General features: G+C 40.3%; 1 protein-coding gene across 1 annotated transcript; it reads right to left on the reverse strand.

Annotated features, from left to right (window-relative positions):
* On the reverse strand, positions 1-11,287 carry LOC139370118 (zinc finger protein 214-like). Its single transcript, XM_071109442.1, has 2 exons — positions 10,667-11,287; positions 1-892 (listed from the first exon to the last, which is right to left on the reverse strand). The coding sequence occupies exons 1-2, from the start codon at positions 11,178-11,180 to the stop codon at positions 126-128; spliced, it is 1,281 nt and encodes a 426-aa protein (XP_070965543.1). The 5' UTR covers positions 11,181-11,287; the 3' UTR covers positions 1-125.
* Between the last annotated feature and the right edge of the window lie 6,603 nt (positions 11,288-17,890).

The raw sequence follows: 17,890 nt of genomic DNA on the forward strand, positions 1-17,890 counted from the left end.
GCTGTACGATATGCCTCCTGTGTGTGTTCTCTGGTGTATAGTCAGACTGCTAGATGTAACACATCTCTTCCCACATTGATCACAGCTGTACGATATGCCTCCTGTGTGTGTTCTCTGGTGTATAGTCAGACTGCTAGATGTAACACATCTCTTCCCACATTGATCACAGCTATAAAAGATTTCTCTCCTGTGTGTGTTCTCTGATGTACCTTCAGCAAGCTTGAGTGATTAAAACTCTTCCTACATTGATTACAGCTATAAAGTTTCTCCCCAGTGTGAATTGTCCGGTGTAACTGTAATGTATATAATTTTGAAAAGGTCTTCCCGCAGTCAGAGCAACTAAAAGATTTCTCCCCTGTGTGTGTTGTCTGGTGTGTTTTCAGGCCGCTTCGAACATTGAAACGTTTCCCACATTGCTCACAGCTATAAGGTTTCTCTCCTGTGTGTGTTCTCTGGTGTATAGTCAGACGGCTAGATGTAACAAATCTCTTCTCACATTGATCACAGCTATAAGGTTTCTCTCCAGTGTGTGTTCTCTGGTGTACCTTCAGGCAGCTTGAGTGAGTAAATCTCTTCCCACATTGATCACAGCTATAAGGTTTCTCTCCTGTATGGATTCTCTCATGTCTTTTTAGGTCTGCTGAAGAGGTGAATTTCTTCCCACAGTCAGAGCAGTGAGCTGTATCGCCTGTGTGAATTCTCTGGTGTACTTTTAGTGAATCTAATCTTGAGTAACTCTTCCCGCAGTCAGAGCAGTGGTGAGATTTCTTCCCTGTGGGTTTCCGTTGGTGTTTCTTGAGATGTTCTGATGTGGAGAGACTCTGCTCTGCATCATCAGCTTCATGATGTTGCTGAGGCTCCCCAGAGGATCCACTATAGTCACGTCTCTCTCCTGTGTGAACAACAAAGTCAGACAGATGGTTAAAGGCCACAACAGCAGAAATCCACTGTATATTTAAGCTAAAAGGTGATGCCCATGATGTTGTTCAACAATTTACGTCTGTAATGAATATTTAAACGCTTTGATAAACTTAATTGACAATTATCTTAATATGACAGTCAGTGATCAACAAAAGTCATATTTTGTGTTATTTTTTTCACTTTAGTAGTAAATCGGAAAAAAACCCTCTAGGCTAGAATATAGAGTCCCCTTTCTGTGCCAAAATGGCCGCACGAGGGCGATGCACACTCAACTTGATTGCAGAAACTCCTCCCTGCTAATACAGAACCCGCTAGTTATGGATGTAGTATATCTGCATGGAGCTAAAATGGTGAGCGAAGATTTTAGTTTTTCCACAATGTATTCTGTATATTACCACACATTTTCTGAGCAATATTGGGAGTGCTACTCAAGGAAAGTCACATTAAACTCTGTCGCTATTCACTAATTCACCCTCATGGGGGGGAAAACTCAGGGGAGTCCTCATAGGCTGACAGCAAAAATATCCTCCATTTCCAGGTTGTTTATGAGTGCATTTCACACTAATTTACCTTGGATTATAATTGTAAGGCTCGTTTGAATCTCCTGCTTAATATAATGTCTGTGTCATCGTCGCAAATCAGCTGCTTTCTACTTAAAAAACACTTCAACTTCAATCAGTAAAATGCTCTTTGGTTAGCTTTGCTACCAGCATGTCAATGAGCATTAGCATGAAAGCTAACAACTGCTGCATTCAAAATAGGTATTTAGCAACTATCAAAACCAAATATCTTAGCGGCTCAAGAAATCATCAACTCCAAAAAGTAATAACCTGGTAAATCTAGACTGTTGAATGGTCCCAGATGGTGAACAGTTTATTTAGTAATAACCTGGTAAATCTAGACTGTTGAATGGTCCCAGATGGTGAACAGTTTATTTAGTAATAACCTGGTAAATCTAGACTGTTGAATGGTCCCAGATGGTGAACAGTTTATTTAGTAATAACCTGGTAAATCTAGACTGTTGAATGGTCCCAGATGGTGAACAGTTTATTTAGTAATAACCTGGTAAATCTAGACTGTTGAATGGTCCCAGATGGTGAACAGTTTATTTAGTAATAACCTGGTAAATCTAGACTGTTGAATGGTCCCAGATGGTGAACAGTTTATTTAGTAATAACCTGGTAAATCTAGACTGTTGAATGGTCCCAGATGGTGAACAGTTTATTTAGTAATAACCTGGTAAATCTAGACTGTTTAATGGTCCCAGATGGTGAACAGTTTATTTAGTAATAACCTGGTAAATCTAGACTGTTGAATGATCCCAGATGGTGAACAGTTTATTTAGAAGTAATAACCTGGTAAATCTAGGCTGTTGAATGGTCCCAGATGGTGAACAGTTTATTTAGTAATAACCTGGTAAATCTAGACTGTTGAATGGTCCCAGATGGTGAACAGTTTATTTAGTAATAACCTGGTAAATCTAGACTGTTGAATGGTCCCAGATGGTAAACAGTTTATTTAGAAGTAATAACCTGGTAAATCTAGACTGTTGAATGGTCCCAGATGGTGAACAGTTTATTTAGAAGTAATAACCTGGTAAATCTAGACTGTTGAATGGTCCCAGATGGTGAACAGTTTATTTAGTAATAACCTGGTAAATCTAGACTGTTGAATGGTCCCAGATGGTGAACAGTTTATTTAGTAATAACCTGGTAAATCTAGACTGATGAATGGTCACAGATGGTGAACAGTTTATTTAGAAGTAATAACCTGGTAAATCTAGACTGTTGAATGGTCCCAGATGGTGAACAGTTTATTTAGTAATAACCTGGTAAATCTAGACTGTTGAATGGTCCCAGATGGTGAACAGTTTATTTAGTAATAACCTGGTAAATCTAGACTGTTGAATGGTCCCAGATGGTGAACAGTTTATTTAGTAATAACCTGGTAAATCTAGACTGTTTAATGGTCCCAGATGGTGAACAGTTTATTTAGAAGTAATAACCTGGTAAATCTAGACTGTTGAATGGTCCCAGATGGTGAACAGTTTATTTAGAAGTAATAACCTGGTAAATCTAGGCTGTTGAATGGTCCCAGATGGTGAACAGTTTATTTAGTAATAACCTGGTAAATCTAGACTGTTGAATGGTCCCAGATGGTGAACAGTTTATTTAGTAATAACCTGGTAAATCTAGACTGTTTAATGGTCCCAGATGGTGAACAGTTTATTTAGTAATAACCTGGTAAATCTAGACTGTTGAATGATCCCAGATGGTGAACAGTTTATTTAGAAGTAATAACCTGGTAAATCTAGGCTGATGAATGGTCCCAGATGGTGAACAGTTTATTTAGAAGTAATAACCTGGTAAATCTAGACTGTTGAATGGTCCCAGATGGTGAACAGTTTATTTAGTAATAACCTGGTAAATCTAGACTGTTGAATGGTCCCAGATGGTGAACAGTTTATTTAGTAATAACCTGGTAAATCTAGACTGTTGAATGGTCCCAGATGGTGAACAGTTTATTTAGTAATAACCTGGTAAATCTAGACTGTTTAATGGTCCCAGATGGTGAACAGTTTATTTAGTAATAACCTGGTAAATCTAGACTGTTGAATGGTCCCAGATGGTGAACAGTTTATTTAGAAGTAATAACCTGGTAAATCTAGGCTGTTGAATGGTCCCAGATGGTGAACAGTTTATTTAGTAATAACCTGGTAAATCTAGACTGTTGAATGGTCCCAGATGGTGAACAGTTTATTTAGTAATAACCTGGTAAATCTAGACTGTTTAATGGTCCCAGATGGTGAACAGTTTATTTAGTAATAACCTGGTAAATCTAGACTGTTGAATGGTCCCAGATGGTGAACAGTTTATTTAGAAGTAATAACCTGGTAAATCTAGGCTGTTGAATGGTCCCAGATGGTGAACAGTTTATTTAGTAATAACCTGGTAAATCTAGACTGTTGAATGGTCCCAGATGGTGAACAGTTTATTTAGTAATAACCTGGTAAATCTAGACTGTTGAATGGTCCCAGATGGTGAACAGTTTATTTAGAAGTAATAACCTGGTAAATCTAGACTGTTGAATGGTCCCAGATGGTGAACAGTTTATTTAGAAGTAATAACCTGGTAAATCTAGACTGTTGAATGGTCCCAGATGGTGAACAGTTTATTTAGTAATAACCTGGTAAATCTAGACTGTTGAATGGTCCCAGATGGTGAACAGTTTATTTAGTAATAACCTGGTAAATCTAGACTGTTGAATGGTCCCAGATGGTGAACAGTTTATTTAGTAATAACCTGGTAAATCTAGACTGTTGAATGGTCCCAGATGGTGAACAGTTTATTTAGTAATAACCTGGTAAATCTAGACTGTTGAATGGTCCCAGATGGTGAACAGTTTATTTAGTAATAACCTGGTAAATCTAGACTGTTGAATGGTCCCAGATGGTGAACAGTTTATTTAGAAGTAATAACCTGGTAAATCTAGACTGTTGAATGGTCCCAGATGGTGAACAGTTTATTTAGAAGTAATAACCTGGTAAATCTAGACTGTTGAATGGTCCCAGATGGTGAACAGTGTATTTAGTAATAACCTGGTAAATCTAGACTGTTGAATGGTCCCAGATGGTGAACAGTTTATTTAGTAATAACCTGGTAAATCTAGACTGTTGAATGGTCCCAGATGGTGAACAGTTTATTTAGTAATAACCTGGTAAATCTAGACTGTTTAATGGTCCCAGATGGTGAACAGTTTATTTAGTAATAACCTGGTAAATCTAGACTGTTGAATGGTCCCAGATGGTGAACAGTTTATTTAGAAGTAATAACCTGGTAAATCTAGGCTGTTGAATGGTCCCAGATGGTGAACAGTTTATTTAGTAATAACCTGGTAAATCTAGACTGTTGAATGGTCCCAGATGGTGAACAGTTTATTTAGTAATAACCTGGTAAATCTAGACTGTTGAATGGTCCCAGATGGTGAACAGTTTATTTAGTAATAACCTGGTAAATCTAGACTGTTGAATGGTCCCAGATGGTGAACAGTTTATTTAGTAATAACCTGGTAAATCTAGACTGTTGAATGGTCCCAGATGGTGAACAGTTTATTTAGTAATAACCTGGTAAATCTAGACTGTTGAATGGTCCCAGATGGTGAACAGTTTATTTAGAAGTAATAACCTGGTAAATCTAGACTGTTGAATGGTCCCAGATGGTGAACAGTTTATTTAGAAGTAATAACCTGGTAAATCTAGACTGTTGAATGGTCCCAGATGGTGAACAGTTTATTTAGTAATAACCTGGTAAATCTAGACTGTTGAATGGTCCCAGATGGTGAACAGTTTATTTAGTAATAACCTGGTAAATCTAGACTGTTGAATGGTCCCAGATGGTGAACAGCAGTTTATTTAGAAGTAATAACACCGAGTGTCACAAACATTATGAACACATTCTCTTTCCATGACAGACTGACCACATGAATCCAGGTTAAAGACATGATCATTATCGATGTCACTTGTTAAATCCAGTCCAAATCAGTGTAGATAAGGGGGGAGGAGACAAGTTAAAACCCCTTAGAGTTGTCGTCTACACACCCACTTAAATGTAATTAGTATAACACAACATTCCCCATAAGAATATGTCTGTCTAATAAGCTGGGCCGTGTCTCAATCCCACTGCATCCGCCGGATATCAGCCTTCCTCATCAGCGGTGAAAGGTGTCAGAGCTACAGATATCAGCCTTCCTCATCAGCGGTGAAAGGTGTCAGAGCTACAGATATCAGCCTTCCTCAGAGCTACAGATATCAGCCTTCCTCAGAGCTACAGATATCAGCCTTCCTCATCAGCGGTGAAAGGTGTCAGAGCTACAGATATCAGCCTTCCTCATCAGCGGTGAAAGGTGTCAGAGCTACAGATATCAGCCTTCCTCAGAGCTACAGATATCAGCCTTCCTCATCAGCGGTGAAAGGTGTCAGAGCTACAGATATCAGCCTTCCTCAGAGCTACGGATATCAGCCTTCCTCATCAGCGGTGAAAGGTGTCAGAGCTACAGATATCAGCCTTCCTCAGAGCTACAGATATCAGCCTTCCTCAGAGCTACAGATATCAGCCTTCCTCATCAGCGGTGAAAGGTGTCAGAGCTACAGATATCAGCCTTCCTCATCAGCGGTGAAAGGTGTCAGAGCTACAGATATCAGCCTTCCTCAGAGCTACAGATATCAGCCTTCCTCATCAGCGATGAAAGGTGTCAGAGCTACAGATATCAGCCTTCCTCATCAGCGGTGAAAGGTGACAGAGGTACAGATATCAGCCTTCCTCATCAGCGGTGAAAGGTGACAGAGCTACAGATATCAGCCTTCCTATCAGCCTTCCTGATGAGGATACCTTCCTCATCAGCGGTGAAAGGTGACAGAGCTACAGATATCAGCCTTCCTCATCAGCGGTGAAAGGTGACAGAGCTACAGATATCAGCCTTCCTCATCAGCGGTGAAAGGTGTCAGAGCTACAGATATCAGCCTTCCTCATCAGCGGTGAAAGGTGTCAGAGCTACAGATATCAGCCTTCCTCATCAGCGGTGAAAGGTGTCAGAGCTACAGATATCAGCCTTCCTCATCAGCGGTGAAAGGTGTCAGAGCTACAGATAGAAACAGTTTGGGCTCCAACACTAATATGACCCCTCTGTTGAAAGGAGGAGGAGTCTCTGGTGACTACAACACTAAAAGGAGGAGGAGTCTCTGGTGACTACAACACAAAAAGGAGGAGGAGTCTCTGGTGACTACAACACTAAAAGGAGGGGGAGTCTCTGGTGACTACAACACTAATATGATCCCTCTGTGGAAAGGAGGAGTAGTCTCTGGTGACTACAACACTACTATGATCCCTCTGTGGAAAGGAGGAGGAGTCTGGTGACTACAACACTAATATGATCCCTCTGTGGAAAGGAGGAGGAGTCTCTCGTGACTACATCACTAATATGATCCCTCTGTGGAAAGGAGTCGTCGTCTCTGGTGACTCCAACACTAATATGATCCCTCTGTGGAAAGGAGGAGGAGTCTCTGGTGACTACAACACTAAAAGGAGGAGGAGTCTCTGGTGACTCCAACACTAATATGATCCCTCTGTGGAAAGGAGGAGGAGTCTCTGGTGACTACAACACTAAAAGGAGGGGGAGTCTCTGGTGACTACAACACTAATATGATCCCTCTGTGGAAAGGAGGAGGAGTCTCCGGTGACTACAACACTAATATGATCCCTCTGTGGAAAGGAGGGGGAGTCTCTGGTGACTACAACACTAATATGATCCCTCTGTGGAAAGGAGGAGGAGTCTCTGGTGAATACAACACTAATATGACCCCTCTGTGGAAAGGAGGAGGAGTCTGGTGACTACAACACTAATATGATCCCTCTGGGGAAAGGAGGAGGAGTCTCTGGTGACTACAACACTAATATGATCCCTCTGTGGAAAGGAGGAGGAGTCTGATGACTACAACACTAATATGATCCCCCTGTGGAAAGGAGGAGGAGTCTCTGGTGACTACAACACTAATATGACCCCTCTGTGGAAAGGAGTAGGAGTCTCTGGTGACTACAACACTAATATGACCCCTCTGTGGAAAGGAGGAGGAGTCTGGTGACTACAACACTAATATGACCCCTCTGTGGAAAGGAGGAGTCGTCTCTGGTGACTACAACACTAATATGACCCCTCTGTGGAAAGGAGGAGGAGTCTCTGGTGACTACAACACTAATATGATCCCTCTGTGGAAAGGAGGAGTAGTCTGGTGACTACAACACTAATATGATCCCTCTGTGGAAAGGAGGAGGAGTCTCTGGTGACTACAACACTAATATGATCCCCCTGTGGAAAGGAGGAGGAGTCTCTGGTGACTACAACACTAATATGATCCCTCTGTGGAAAGGAGGAGGAGTCTCTGGTGACTACAACACTAATATGACCCCTCTGTGGAAAGGAGGAGGAGTCTCTGGTGACTACAACACTAATATGACCCCTCTGTGGAAAGGAGGAGGAGTCTCTGGTGACTACAACACTAAAAGGAGGAGGAGTCTGTCGTGACTACAACACTAATATGACCCCTCTGTGGAAAGGAGGAGGAGTCTCTCATCAACACCTACATTGTTTTGCTCTAGGAGGCCCAGAAGCCTGACAAGACTGGTCTGAAGGTAGTTTGGCATCAGTCTAATAAATTAATGGAAGTCTACAGTATATAGAAGTGGTTTGGTGCCTAAAAAATGAGTTTAATATGTGTTAAATAAAATAGTTTAGTTTTCAGTGTTTTGGTTATTCATTGTTAAGCCTACAACATGTTTAAACTTTCAGTCTGGTAGACATTAGTGATATGTTACAGCACACTGGCTGGTTCGTGTGTGGAACTGGGAAGAGGGGCGTGTCTATGGCAATCCACTGACGTTAGGCGTGCAGCACGTTGGCAGTGCTTGCTGGGACTTGTAGTGCAGCGCATCAGGCCAAACTGAAATGACAACCCAAATAACTGCGCGGGCCGTATAGAAATGTGTCACGGGCCTGCGGGCCTTGTGTTTGTCATCTGTGATAATACACAGGCAGTGATGATGTCATCTGTGATAATACACAGGCAGTGATGATGTCATCTGTGATAATACACAGGCAGTGATGATGTCATCTGTGATAATACACAGGCAGTGATGATGTCATCTGTGATAATACACAGGCAGTGATGATGTCATCTGTGATAATACACAGGCAGTGATGATGTCATCTGTAATAATAATTCAGACAGTGATGATGTCATCTCACGGTGATTTACAGTTTGTTGCAATCTTCCAAATTAAACAGGCTAGTAAACAAACGTGTCAAGGGATCCAAATTTAACAGGCTAGTAAACAAACGTGTCAAGGGATCCAAATTTAACAGGCTAGTAAACAAACGTGTCAAGGGATCCAAATTTAACAGGCTAGTAAACAAAACGTGTCAAGGGATCCAAACTAAACAGGCTAGTAAACAAACGTGTCAAGGGATCCAAATTAAACAGGCTAGTAAACAAAACATGTCAAGGGATCCAAATTAAACAGGCTAGTAAACAAACGTGTCAAGGGATCCAAATTTAACAGGCTAGTAAACAAAACGTGTCAAGGGATCCAAATTAAACAGGCTAGTAAACAAACGTGTCAAGGGATCCAAATTAAACAGGCTAGTAAACAAAAATTGTTTTAAAGGAAAAACTTGTTCAGAAAGTTTCAAAACGTTCCAAACATCTAACGCCCGTCCTACAGACTGTCGACCAATCGAGTTCACGTTGTCATGCTGCGTCACGTGGTTGCTAAGCTAATAGTCACGAAATCCCTTCTAAAAAAAAGTGAGAGGGAAAAGAGGGAAAAGCAAAACTAGATCATCTAGCTGGGTTTTCAGCATCGACAGGACAGAACATAAGATCAGAGGGGGACTAGAGGGGAAAAGAAACACTAGATCACTTTTACTCCACTCACAGAGACACATACAAAGCCCCTCCCTCTGGTGAATATGAACATAACTCTATACTCCTGATTCCTGCTTATAAATCAAAACAGGAAGTACCAGCTCAATACTGAAGTGTTCCGATGAAGAGGTTGCTAAGCGACAGGACTGTTTCATTAGCACAGACTGGAATAGGTTCAGGGATTCATCCTGAGGCATTCAGGAGTTTACCACATCAGTCAACGGCTTCATGTATCGCTGACATCGCCGCCACAGTGACGGAACGTACATACGTATATATTTGCGACGGTTCGACAAAAAAAAAAAAAAAATCTTGGTCGACCAACAGCCTTTAGACCGAACAAAACGACCAGTCGACTAAATGGGGTCAGACATTATATCATTATGACATCATAATAGCCATTGACTACTGAAGAATAGAACTTATAAAATGCCTTAAATGTTTCAACTGTATTTCCCCCATCAGAAACCAAAACATAAGCTTGTATAACTCCACTGTTGGTAAATTAACACGGTATAGCCTCAATCTGGTTAAAACTATAATTTTGACCTTATGGATGGCCCGTCCTTATAATCATAGTGTAGTCAACTCAGGGGGAGGCCCTGAGCAGGATTCCAATCTGATTCCAGCGACTGTCAAGCCAACACCTTATAACTGTTATGCAAAGATGTCTGAACTTCTTGATGAGGTCACTATGTTTTGGGTTAAGGTTGCTACAATAGCTTTCTCTATGAATTTGAGAGTGGTTAAATTTCTCCATCCCTAAGCCGTTTACCAAACCAAGTCTCTGAGCAGCCATTTTGTTGCTTTTTAAAACCTAGGTTGTTCCTTTAAAAAAGCCACACTTCAATCAACTAATCTGCAGTTCAAACAATAACACAGCTGTAATTACACCACTGTTTTGGTAATAAGATTATGATGGGGCTGGAGAAATTTAACTACTCTCAAATTCATAGACAGACCTATGGATGCAAGGACTGACCATCCATGATACCAACATTATAGTTTTAACCATGTTGAGGCGATACAGTGCTGGTTTACATTGTTTCTAAACATTGGAGTAAAAAAAGTTTATTTGGGGTTCTGATGGGGTACAACAGTTGTACTAAGCTCATGAGGCATGTGTTATATTCTTCAAGAATCAATGGCTATAAATTAAGAATTTAAAAGTAACAATATGGATGTAGCAACGGCAGATTTCCCCTTTAACACCAAACATCAGTTCAACAACTGCAGAGTTTGCGCCTCTGATTTTAAGACAGTACTTACTATTGTTAATCAGGGCCCGGTTTCTCAAAAGATTCTCACGGCTAACTTCATCATCAATACTGGATGCCTTAAGATGGCTTTGGGGAACCGGGCCCAGATATCCAGTTTCCTCCTCTTCCTCCTTGTTCGATGTGACAGTCATCTCCTCCTCCTCCAATTTCACTCCAAAAACGGCACCTTCCTCTTCTTTTACTGTAACATCGTCTTCTTCTTTCACTCTGAACGCGTCTTCCTCCTCTTCTTTGACAGTAACACCCTCTTCTTCTTTTACAGTAACATCCTCCTCCTCTTTTACAGTAACATCCTCTTCTTTCACTGAAACGTCTTTCTCTTCTTCTTTCACTGTAACAGCCTCATCATCTACTCGTTTTTGTATTGTAACAACCTTCTCTTCCTCCTCCTCTTTAACGAGAGCTTCTTTCTCCGTCCAGCAGACCTCCTCTTCTGTAGCTGGAGGGGAAGCTTCTTCCTCCGTCCAGTCTTTAGCAAGACGAGAGTAGTTAGGTGAACTCATGGTCGGGGATGTTAGCTAGGCTAATGCTAACTTAGCCAGCCCGCTAATTGACTAATAACAACGTAAAAATGTCAAATGAATGGGATAACGGACTAGACGACAGAAGTAGGTTTAAAACACAGTGGCTATATGAAAGCGTCAAAAGAGCTTTATTGGTTCGTCTAATTTGTCTAGCGAGCTACCGAGGTGTCTAACTAACTGTTGCTGCTGTTGAAAGAATCGTTCCGTCCACTAGATTATACGTCACACCAGCAGCATCGCCTTAAAGTCTCAGACCGCCATCTGCTGACTGGAGGGGGTAACGCAGTTGAGATAAACGTATATTTTATTTTCAGACAACAAGTTAACGGTTAGGAAGCATTCGTTTTTACCCACCAATGTAACAACAGTGTGGGTAAAATGCAATATTTCGCAACGTCCTATTGATTTACTCTGTACTACCAAGTTTGTATGCTTCATGTTGGTTTGCAATTATAATATTGAGAAAGTTCCTGCTTTATATCGGCAGCTTTTCTTGTTACGGACCTTAATTTATAAGCATAATTTTTCTCCACACAGATATTACATATGGAATCGGGACATATTGTCTAAAAATACTTCTTTGTTTTTAGAATATTACCTACGATTAACCCTGTTGACTCATCGGTAGGACAGATTTGTTTTTATTTCAGTCCCATCAACAACAATAGAGCTATACGAGCCTTCTTTCAACAGGATGTTGTATCTATACCTTGTCATGCCTTATTAGAATGGGTTTCATTGATCACATCTGTTGGGAAAAAGTTTGGATGTTGCTACACACATAACTACTTATTAACAAAATTAAGGACGTTTCTTTTAAAATTATTCATAAATATTATCCTGCCAACCACTATATGAAGAAGTTTAAGGAAAACATCAACTCCAAATGTACCTTTTGTAATGACCATCCAGAAACTGTGTTGCATCTTTTTTGGCATTGTTTTCATGTAAGGAATCTGTGGTAAGACATCAGTAGATTTATAATTGAACACATTTATGAAGATGTTACACTATTATGGAGAGATGTACTGCTTGAATTCTTTACTTACGATATAAATAAGTAAAAACTATTTTATTTTGGCCAGATTTCATTAAAAAAAAGCTGTTAGAATGATAACTGTGTGTATGCCCCTTAATCCTTCTGTAATGTGATATGATAGCTCTATCCCCGCCCCCAGCCCCGCCCCTATCCCCGCCCCCAGCCCAAATACCCTTTGTATATTCTTTATTCAAGCTGGCTAATGTCCGCCACACCCCATGCTCTTCACAGACTGTGTGGCCAAATCTTTTTTATAACTAACCCAATGATAGGCTCTGTTCTATCGTTTCCAATGGAAGCAAATTAATCATAGTGGGCAGAACAAGCGAGGAAGTGGGCAGAGCCAAGCAGGAGCAAGAGAGTTCCTATAGGTGCGTTCTAGAATTTATTTGCATATTTTTGTTAGGTAACGCCTACTGTGTGAAATGAGCATGTGCAACAACTCAATACTCAACTTGCTCTCCTTGTAAACAAACTTTGGCAAATGGTAAAGTCTACAACGTAGTCCACTCTGTTTGTTACAGATTCTAGTATGGAAAAATAAAAAAACGAAAGAATAACAAAAAAAACTGAAAGACTAATGAGCATTCTAAGGAAAAGCTTGTTTTATTCCATTCTTTGTAAACAATATAATTTGAACCCCAAAACATTGTCAGTTGGTTGCATAAATAATTAAGATTACTAAATGTTACATGAAATGTAACTATGATGAAATATAAAAACAGAATGTTAACATGTATTGGTAATAATTCACTTAATTAATGGTGAGGAATGGATTTATTAAACATTTATATTTTTTCAGGATGAAAGTTTGAAATATGAATAATATTTATATTATATATTATATTAATAAAATATGAGTAGGTGATTTGAGTCATACTTCTTCAGTAGTGGAATAAAGACAACTAGAATGTTGTAAAGAAATATTGGAGTGATGTCACTAGATGATGTCAATGGTGGAATTCAACTACTACTCAAAGCTTTGTCTATTTCCTGAAGGTTGTAAGGCTTCAGTTAATAAAGAAGTAGACAAAGTCTCAGATTCTGTAATAGCTCAGTCCTTTATTCAGAGAGCGCTCTGTCTTCAAAATGAGAACACAATCTTTTTATAGCTCCCACACACAAATTAACTCACATCAGTAGAAACTCCACCTCTCTTTAGGTGGGCTGTAATTTTTCCAAAGTTCACATACATTGTTAATCACACTTCTGCAACATGTTTCATCATCTTCTGCAAGCCTACCCATTTCTAATAGTTTTCCTCCTCCCTAGGGTGGGGAGGCCTCTTTCCAGTTATTAGTTTCACCGTTATCACAAGTCGACAGTTCAGTTGTCCTTGAATGTCTCAACTATACGCTGCTCATATTGCGAAATAGTAGCACAATGGCCTAGTCTTAAAAAGTCTAGTCACACACATTATTGGATTATGACTCTAACACATTTCATACAATTATATGGTTTCAGGGTGGAATACTTTAGTCATTATCTTAAACATACAAATGATTATATCAAGTGATGTAGGATTGTTCATAAAAATTGTTCGTAGACCCATTTTTTTTATATACTGCATCCATGTGTATAGGCTGCAAGTACGTTGAATTAAGTTGTTTTCAAGTCGTTGAAACAAGGACCTGAAAAATACATATTTTCAACCAAAACCGAACGTAGATTGGACCTCGGGCATAATCTTCATGTCTTTTCAATGTCATTTTGCTAGGTGGGAGAGCCCAATGTCAAAACAGTTTTACGTGTCCTAATCAATAACCAGTATGCAGAAACAGTTTGTGATATATTGACAACATCAATATGAAAATGTACTATCGACACAAACACAATAGTAATCATATTACTTTAAAAAAAATGTCAACGAGCACCTTCTAAACTGCACCAAAAACACTGTTTAAACAACTGGCAATAAATCATTGATAATGATTAGTGGGGAAAATCAGGTTGCACATGCGGTTGAAACTAACACAACTAAAAAACACATGGGAGATGGGAGATATCTTTTACCTCACTGGTTAGACAACAACCTGTAGGAGACAGTCAGCTACACTTTGGAGTGATGCATTTAAATGTAGGGGTCCCCAAAACTAAGATAAACGCAACACTTATTTGTCATCATTCATATCGATATGAAATCAATGGCGCGAGAGGCGGGAGATGAGGTTGCACGTACGTTTAGAACAGTTTAAAAACACATGGAATCTGGGAATGAAGTGTACATCACTGGACAATTAGTAGAAAACAGCTCGCTACAGTTTGAAGTGGTGCATTTTGATTTAAGTGGGTTGCCAATGTAAGTGTCACGCTTTATTTGACAATCACTCTTTGTTAATGACATTAAATAGGACTCTTTCAATTCAGAGCCTGGAGTTTTCCCCTGATGAGGCTAATATCCATATCACGCTGAAATCAATAGAAAAGGGGGGCAAACGTTTAGGGTTCTACATTGTGACATCATTAATAAAAATTATCCTACTACAATGTTAAACATTCTACATTGTGACATCATTACTTAAAATACTCCTACTACAATGTTAAACATTCTACATTGTGACATCATTAATTAATAATATCACATTCTACATTGTGACATTATTTCATTTAAAAAAACGACTTCATGTATGAATTTTCTGATGTTTAATCAGAGATCTTTTATCAGAGTATCTCTTGTCACATTGGTCACAGCTATGACACTTCTCTCCTGTGTGTGTTCTCTGGTGTGATTTTAAACATCCTGATGAAACAAAACGCTTTCCACAGTCAGAGCAATGATAAGGTTTCTCTCCTGTGTGTGTTCTCTGGTGTATAGTACAACAGCTAGATGTAACAAAACTCTTCCCACATTGATGACAGCTATAAGGCTTCTCTCCTGTGTGTGTTCTCTGGTGTCTTTTCAGGCTGCCCGATGTAACAAAACTCATGCCACAAGGATTACAGCTATAAGGCTTCTCTCCTGTGTGTGTTGTCTGGTGTACTTTTAAATGTCCTGTCGAAACAAAACTCTTTCCGCAGTCAGAGCAGTGGTAAGGTTTCTCTCCTGTGTGTGTTCTTTGGTGTATATTACGACTATTAGATGTAACAAATCTCTTCCCACATCGATCACAGCTATAAGGTTTCTCTCCTGTATGGATTCTCTGATGTACTATCAGGCCACCTGAGTAACTAAAATTCTTCCCACATTGATCACACCTATAAGGTTTATCTCCTGTGTGTGTTCTCTGGTGTAATTTTAAATGTCCTGACAAACCAAAACACTTCCCACAGTCAGCGCAGCTATAAGGTTTCTCTCCTGTATGGATTCTCTGATGTATTTTAAGGGTTGCTAAAGATGTGCACCTCTTCCCACAATGAGAGCAGCTATGAGATTTCTCTCCAGTGTGTATTCTCAAGTGTGATATCAGTGTGTTTGAGTGAGCAAAACTCTTCCCACATTGATGACAGCTATAAGGCTTCTCTCCTGTGTGTGTTCTCTGATGTGATTGTAAATATCCTGAGACAGCAAAACTCTTTCCACAGTCAGAGCAGTGGTAAGGTTTCTCTCCTGTGTGTTTTCTCTGGTGTATAGTCAGCTGGCTAGATGTAGTAAAACTCTTCCCACATTGACAACAGCTATTCGTTTTCTCTCCAGTGTGAATTCTCTGGTGTACTTTCAGTGAATCTAATCTTGAGTAACTCTTTCCACAGTTAGAGCAGTGGTGAGGTTTCTTCCCTCTGGGTCTCTGCTGGTGTTTGAGCCGTTCTGATGAGGACAGACTCTTCTCTGCCTCGTCAGCTTCATGATGTTGTTGAGGCTCCCCAGAGGATCCACGATAGTCACGTCTCTCTCCTGTGTGAACAACAAAGTCAGACAGATGGTTAAAGACCCACAACAGTAGAAATCTACAGTTTATTTGAGCTAAAAGGTGATGCCCAGGATGTTGAACAACAACTTACAACTCCAATGAATGTTTCAATGCGTTTATAAACTTATTTGAAAATAGAATAATAAAATAATATAATCAAGTGAGCAACAACAGCCATATTCTGTCTTGTTTTTTAAATATTAGTAGTAAAGTGGATGTGTGCCAGATGACTCTTGGTCACCAATATAGGCCCCTCCAATATAGGCCCCTCCAATATAGGCCCCTCCAACATAGGCCCCTCCAACATAGGCCCCTCCAACATAGGCCCCTCCAACATAGGCCCCTCCAACATAGGCCCCTCCAACATAGGCCCCTCCAAAATAGGCCCCTCCAACATAGGCCCCTCCAACATAGGCCCCTCCAACATAGGCCCCTCCAACATAGGCCCCTCCAACATAGGCCCCTCCAACATAGGCCCCTCCAATATAGGCCCCTCCAATATAGGCCCCTCCAACATAGGCCCCTCCAATATAGGCCCCTCCAACATAGGCCCCTCCAATATAGGCCCCTCCAATATAGGCCCCTCCAACATAGGCCCCTCCAATATAGGCCCCTCCAATATAGGCCCCTCCAATATAGACCCCTCCAATATAGGCCCCTCCAACATAGGCCCCTCCAACATAGGCCCCTCCAATATAGGCCCCTCCAACATAGGCCCCTCCAATATAGGCCCCTCCAATATAGGCCCCTCCAACATAGGCCCCTCCAACATAGGCCCCTTTCTTGTGATTGCAAAAATTGCAGCATTAAGATCTGCGTTGCAATTCACTAATTCACCATGGGGGAAATCTCAGGGGAGTTCTCATAGGCTGCCAGCAAAAATAGCCTCCATTTACAGGTTGAATATGAGTCCATTTCACACTACTTTTGAATTACAATTGTAAGGTTAATTTGAAAGTCCTGCTTAGTGTAATGTTTGTGTCATCGTCGCAAATCAATTGCTTTATAATTAAAAAGCACTTGCTCTTTGGCTAGCTTTGCTACCAGCCTGTGTCAATGAGCGTTAGCATTCAAGCTAACAACCGCTACATCCAAAATACATATTTTGCCACTATCACAACTTCAAAAGGCACTTGCACATCTGAGCTGATCTTTTGTTTCAATGGAGAAAATAACAAGAAACTCCCACACTGCTCTTTATTAAGCTTTTACGTATCGGCCTCAGTGGAAAAACATGAGAGAAAACAAGAAACATTAGAAAGATACTGATCAGCTCATGTTATAGACAGAAGCTACCTGGCAGACCAATCCGAACTCATCTCTCGGCATGTCCAGCCCATCAATTATCTCAGCCAATCGTGGCTAGAGGAGGGAAGGTTCATGTCTTTTTCCGTTGGCTAAACCAACTAGGCTCGTAGTTTAACAATTGTATTGGTATTTACAGATGGCAAACCAGTTTGTTATTAAGGCACATGAACGTACACATGTTCCAGAAGGCATTTCTGCCCCCCCTCTCCTGTGACTCAATGCTGAGCATGACCTCCGTGTTGCTCTGTCATAACCGGAGTCTGGAATAGACAAGCTTGTTGAAAACTTCAACCTGTGTGTGGTTTGATCAGTTTATTCCAGTTCAGAATAATACAAATAGTTATTGTATTTTAACAGAAACAGTTCCTACTTAGACTTTTTTTTCAACAATACTTTCCATGTACGGTAGGCCTGATCATTTTTCATCTGTACTGTTACTTAGGGTTGCACTATCAAAAACTGAGTCTGTGTGTGTGTGTGTGTTCTGTTCTACA

This window comes from Oncorhynchus clarkii, chromosome 17 (assembly GCF_045791955.1).
Source record: "Oncorhynchus clarkii lewisi isolate Uvic-CL-2024 chromosome 17, UVic_Ocla_1.0, whole genome shotgun sequence".
In the NCBI taxonomy this organism is placed as follows: Eukaryota; Metazoa; Chordata; class Actinopteri; order Salmoniformes; family Salmonidae; genus Oncorhynchus; species Oncorhynchus clarkii.

What these genes read in the sequence shown, in the direction of transcription:
- LOC139370118 (XM_071109442.1), bottom strand. Translation starts at nt 11,180, where the DNA reads ATGAGTTCACCTAACTACTCTCGTCTTGCTAAAGACTGGACGGAGGAA. An exon ending in CCGGGCCCTGATTAACAATA is followed by an intron (nt 893 to 10,666) that starts GTAAGTACTGTC and finishes TTGTTCACACAG; the next exon opens with GAGAGAGACGTGACTATAGT.